The 6,000-nt window shown below is 41.6% G+C and overlaps 1 protein-coding gene across 1 annotated transcript in view; it reads left to right on the plus strand.

Annotated features, from left to right (window-relative positions):
* Positions 1-3,962, plus strand: part of CARHSP1 (calcium regulated heat stable protein 1) — a 71,222-nt gene extending 67,260 nt beyond the window's left edge. The window contains exons 3-4 of the mRNA XM_044303625.1: positions 1,579-1,701; positions 3,675-3,962. Of these exons, the coding sequence (XP_044159560.1) occupies positions 1,579-1,701; positions 3,675-3,837 (286 nt within the window). The 3' untranslated portion in view covers positions 3,838-3,962. The remainder of the gene's footprint in view (positions 1-1,578; positions 1,702-3,674) is intronic.
* Positions 3,963-6,000: the final 2,038 nt, after the last annotated feature.

The following is a 6,000-nucleotide window of genomic DNA, read 5'->3' on the forward strand; positions in this document are numbered from 1 at the left end:
TAAAAAAATAAAAGTGTTAAAGCACAGAAATGGCAGTTCCATGCATCTGATCCGGAGCCCTAAACGCCTTGTGTAGTCATGGGGCCAGATTTCTCATGACTCTGACAGCTCACTCCACTTTCACATACATATGGCTAAAGTCAGATTTATGATCGGCCCTTTAAGACTGTAATAAATGTGGTTTGACGGTAGCAGATTATCCGTCAGTAAGCAGCTTTACAAAAGTCGCACGTTTTTACGAAAAAGTCGCATGTTCTATTAAAAAGTCGCATAAGATAAGCATGGTCCTCACTGGAGTGAAATTGCTCATTTTTTGCGACTTTTTTAATAGTCGCAATAGTAAATCTGTCTAGAGATTCATTTACATAAGAAAACACGCCCACTTTCAGAAAACTGGCGAGCATAGTGCAGAGCCAATAAAAGTCGCACATTTTTGCGCAGTTTAAGCGATTGCGCAAAAATTTGTGACTTTTTCACTCCATTATTCTGACTTGATCTAATGATAAATCTGGCCCATAGTGGCTGCCTGCACTAGGGGAGGTTATTACTAGGCAGTGAGCCCCGCTGAATATTCGACCACTGGTTTCCAATTTGAAAGAAACCCCTTTGGCTCCATTCACAACCCTGTAAAAAACAATACGCTGCAGTTCTTTTCAATGGACCTTTGTGAGACTTGGGGTCTGTTCACACGTCCGTAGAATGGGTCCGGATTAATTCCGCAATTCTGCAGAAGAGGTGCAGACCCATTCATTCTCAATGGGGATGGAAAGAATGCAGACGGCACACATTGTGCTGTCCACATCCGCATTTCCGGTCCGCGGCTCCCGAAAAAAATAGAACATGTCCTATTCTGGTCCACAATAGTGGAAAAGAATAGGCATTTCTATAGGGGTGCCGGCCCTGTGTATTGCAGATCTGCAATACACTACGGACGTGTGAATGGACCCTTATAGTGGTGACAAAGGGGTTATAGCGCTCTGTAGCGTCTTTTTTTTCAGCCACTAGTATTTTAGAAAATAGGTGAGCTCCCTTAGGGTCCATTTACACTACCATATTTTCGTCCACATCTGATCCGCACCCGTTGATTTCAACAAGGCCACAAAACAGTGTGTGCTGCCCACATCTGTATGTCCATTCTGTGGCCCTGAAAAAGAAATACAACCTGTCCTATTCATGTCTGTATTGTGGGCAAGAATAGGGATTTATTACATAGTGCAGGACCTGCTGAAAGGGAAGATGCAGGATGCACATAGCCGGAATCCGTGTGTTTGCGTGTGAATGGAGCCTAAGGCTGTTATTTTTGGATGGGCTATTGAAGTAAATGGAGGGCATGCATAGCCCACCTGTCCAGGCAGATCCCAGACCACATTCTTGAGACTGGAGTGAGTGTCAGAGGCAGGTCCCGCACCTATCGGACATGATGGAGCAATGTTTTTGAGGCGTCATGTACATCTGACATGTTGTACGATGGATCCAGGTGGCAGCTGATAGACATCATTCATTGAGATTTCCATCACTTTTAGCTGTACCTGGAAAATTTAATTCTGCGGTCATCCTAAATTCTCTTTTTTCCCACAGAACTGCACGCGCTTCTGAAGGACCGTTGTACAAAGGAGTATGCAAATCCTTCTCCCGTTCTAAAGGACATGGCTTCTTAATACCTGAAGATGGCGGGCCGGATCTCTTTGTACACATTTCTGAGTAAGTGTAATAACTGTCTGTCCTCCATAAGAAAACCTGGCCATGGATCATCTGAGCACATTCAGGGGCATGTACAGAATACAGAGCGTTGCACTTGACACCCCTATGCTTTATCTTTCATCTTCTAAAAGCATCATGGGAAATTAGATTTTTAAAGCTTGTTCCACTTCAGTGCCAGTTATTGCATTACCATTCATTATTGGCTTTGGCCTTGCTGACTATTTTAAGATTGATAGCTCCACTTTAAATCCTGCAGGGCCGGGGAAGCAAAAGGCCATTATATCAGTCTAACAATGGATCCACATGAATTATTTATAGGGTCATAAACCTCCACTTGTTTTATGGTAATTGTCATCATTTCTCAGTTGTATTTTTTTATGTGGTTGGAGTTTTTTTTTTCACAATACATTCATGTGGTAAACTGTAGTGTATATGCAGAATGATGTGCATCTACAGAATCAATAACCAAGTCTTATCTATTATCGCTGACTAGACAAAGTGCACTCAGAAGTAGACCAGTGGGTGAAATGGCAATCCTTGGCAGGCGTTTATTTAAGATATAACTTTTATTCCAAGTTATTAGAATTGGCCAAAAAGCAATTCTGTGCTGAAGAAGGGATTTCTGAGACCACAAGAAAAAATGAGCAGAAGACCAGGAATGTTATAAAAATCAAAAGAAGATGCAGCACTGACCTGCACAATCTCCTGCACTTACAGCGCAACTTGTGGTGCACCCAACTATGAACTGCTCAGCGACTCCATGTGACTGCCCATCACTGGCCTCAGTCGTCACTTGAAGTAATAGTGAGTCGTCGCTGCAGAGAGCAGGTATTACTCATTTTTTTTAATAACATTCCGTGCCTTCAGCTCATTATTTTATTTTTTTTGTGGAGATGTCAAAAAAAATAACAAAAAATAAAAACAGTGCCATGCCTGTGCACAGGTTGTGTGGTATTATGCTCAGCCCTATTCACTGCAGTGAAGCTGAGATGCAATACCAGACATTAAACCAATGGGTAGGTGTGCCAGTGTTACTAGTCGTGGAACCTAACCATACCGGCATTTATTAACCGTGGTGAAGACCCTGCAGATCCCCCTCACCCATCAATGAATTTATATATTTTTGCCTACTCCGTTTTAAATGATCATCACATATATAATGTGATCACTAAAAAACTGAGGGTACTATCTCTCCTTATGGAGAGTGCCTACTTAGTCTTATAGGCCATGCAGTGCTCTAGGAAAAGGTTAATAGCTCTCTTTACAAATTTGCTTTCTTTTAATAGTTTGAATGCATGTAATGTATAGTAGTCACTCCATAGAAGGGGTATTTTGGCAGGTTTATGCATAGTCTTCTCATCTGGCCCTGTCAATCAAAAGAGAAGTTGGAGGAGCAAGGTTGCACTTAAAGGGCATCTGTCAGCAGATTTGTACCAATGAAACTGTCTGACCTGTTACATGTGCGCTTGGCAGCTGAAGGCTTCTGTGTTGGTCCTATGTTCATATGTGCCCGCATTGCTGAGAAAAGTTTTAATATATGAAAATGAGCCTCTAGGAGCAATGGGGGTGTTGCGGTTACACCTAGAGGCTCTGCTCTCTCTGCAACTGCCGTGTCCTTTAAACTTTTGACTCTCACAGGATCAGGCAGTGTAAAAGTGATCACTCCTATGTATACTGGTAACGCCCCCGTTGCTCCTAGAGGCTCATTTGCATATAATAAAACATCATTTTTCTCAGCCATGTGGACACATATGAACATGGGACCAACACAGATATCTTAAGCTGTCAAGCACACATGTAACAGGTCAGCCAGTTTCATAGGTCCAGAATGAAGCAATCGGTCACTAAGTTAAAAGGTATCATTACAGTCAGCTGAACTAGTCCTACAAGGCCTTGTGCTGGTTCAATAGTGAAATTCCTGGTGACAGATTCCCTTAAAAACAAAACAAAAAGTTCTTTTTTTGCCTTCACAGTATTGAAGGAGAATATGTCCCTGTAGAAGGTGATGAAGTCACTTACAGAATTTGCACCATTCCTCCGAAACATGAGAAGAAACAAGCTGTGGAAGTTGTGATAACTCATTTAACTCCGGGAACAAAGCACGAGACGTGGTCTGGACACATCATCACTTCTTAGATCCATATAGTCAGCATCGAGTTGTTCTGTTTGTTTTTTTATTTTACTGTTGTCTGAAAACATTCTTTACTACGGCTTATCACTATCACTTATAAATCTTCCCACCGTGGATGCATTGGATTCTACGTTTTATCGTTGCCTTATTTCCCATAGATGTCTATTGTCCAGAATTAATAAATTGGTCTCGGGGTTGTAATCCGCGCCCTCCTGGGATATCAGAAATTACCCATCAGATTCAATCCACATAGTTAATTTCTCCCAAAACTAGTCTGGTTCAAATGTTTCTCCCTCGCACCGTGTGGTATTCTGTTGCAGACTTTAGGCTACATTCCCATGACTGTGAAAAAAAAAACAGCCATCACACAACCATTTAAGGCTACTTTCACACTTGCATTGTGCGGTCTGGTTATGGGATCCGGCACAGGATCTCAAAACCACAGCACAATGCTTCAGTTTTGTCCTCATTCATTGTCAATGGGGACAAAACTGAACAAACAGGAATGGAGGGTGCCAGAATGCATTCTGTTCCGGTTTGTTGCGTTCCTATGCCGGATACAAAATCGCTGCAAGCAGCGTTTCTGTGTGCGGCCTGGGAAACTGAAGAAGCTATATCAATTTTTTTCGGACACGAAAAAAACTGATCTGCGCCCATTGACTTACAGTGTGTAATGTACAGAACAAAAATTTGAAAAATGTTGTCTCTGTCCAATATATATAGACCTAACTGTATCTGCTGTTAAAAAAATATGAAATGTACAGTTTTGTCCATTTTTACGGACAGGCAGACCCCATACAATTGAAGGAGACCGTTTAACAGACTGTCTTGCAGCTTTTTAATTGCTGAAAGTAGCTTTAGTCATCAGGCCAATTTCACACAGCTTTAGTCAGGTCAATATTTTGCATTAGTATTTGTAAGCTACAGATAATGGAAAGATTTGCACCTCTTCTGTGTTCTAGACCCACTCCTGGTATTGGCCTCCACCCATTATTGCTAAATACTGACCAAAATGCACAAATCTGAAAGTGGCCTGATATAGTAATATCTAAGGCCAGGGACTTACCGTAAGTGATGGAAAATCCAACAGAAGAATCCGCTGCAGGTTTTATGGTGGAAAAATTCAGCAGATTTCACTCTTCATTGGAAAGGGTGAAACCCGCAAGAGAAATCTGACATGCTGCAGATTTAAAATCCACAATACCAAAGGTTTTCTGCAGGTTCTTTTTTACGCAGCAAGTGGATGAGAATTCAGAAGTTCTCTTCTGAATGGTACTGTTACTGTACAACGCTGCAGATTTGCCGCTCGTAAATCCGCAGCTAATCAGTCACATGACCCCAGCCTAAGGCTTCATCAGCAGTTCCATCATGAAAATGACAGACACCATGATGAAACTGAACCTGATTATCAGTCAGTGGGGTTTGCTAGGCCCCCCAACTGCATTACTGTTTCAATTTGGAATGGAAACCATAACTGTAGTGTGAACACAGCCTAACTGACAATGTTTTGTCTTCAATAAATTACATTTTCTGTAAGTCTACTTTAACACTAGTGTTTTGGCTTTCCGTTTGTGAGATCCATTTAGGGCTCTCGCAAGCGGTCCGAAACAGATCAATTTTGCGCTAATGCATTCTGAAAGGAAAAGGATGCGCTCAGAATGCATCAGTTTGCCTCCGTTCCGCTTTGGAGGCGGACACCAAAACACTGCTTGCAGCATTTTTGTGTCCGTCTGACGAAACTGAGCCAAACGTTTTCTATGACTCAATCTGGCACAATAGAAAACAGATCCGTCCTCCATTGAATTTCAATGGAGTTCATGACTCATCCATCTTAGCTATGTTAAAGATAATACAAACGGATCCGTTCTGAACGGATGCAGACTGTTGTATTATCTGAACGGATCCGCACAAAACACGAGTGTGAAAGTAGCCTAAGAAAGGTCTATAAATATAATGATTTGGAGGTTTTTTTTTTAGTTAAAATGTCTGAACTGGGATGTTAATAGTTTTATCTTACACTCAATGTTCAGTAACAGAGTGAGACTTGCAAACGCATTCTTGTGTCTAATAATCCACTACAGTGTTTCCCCAGGTGATGGCCAGCACAGATGAGCAATGTGTAGTGCTGGGTAACCTTTTTAGGTTAAATAATTTTTATTTATTTTTTC

Source organism: Bufo gargarizans, chromosome 8, assembly GCF_014858855.1.
Source record: "Bufo gargarizans isolate SCDJY-AF-19 chromosome 8, ASM1485885v1, whole genome shotgun sequence".
NCBI classification, from domain to species: Eukaryota; Metazoa; Chordata; class Amphibia; order Anura; family Bufonidae; genus Bufo; species Bufo gargarizans.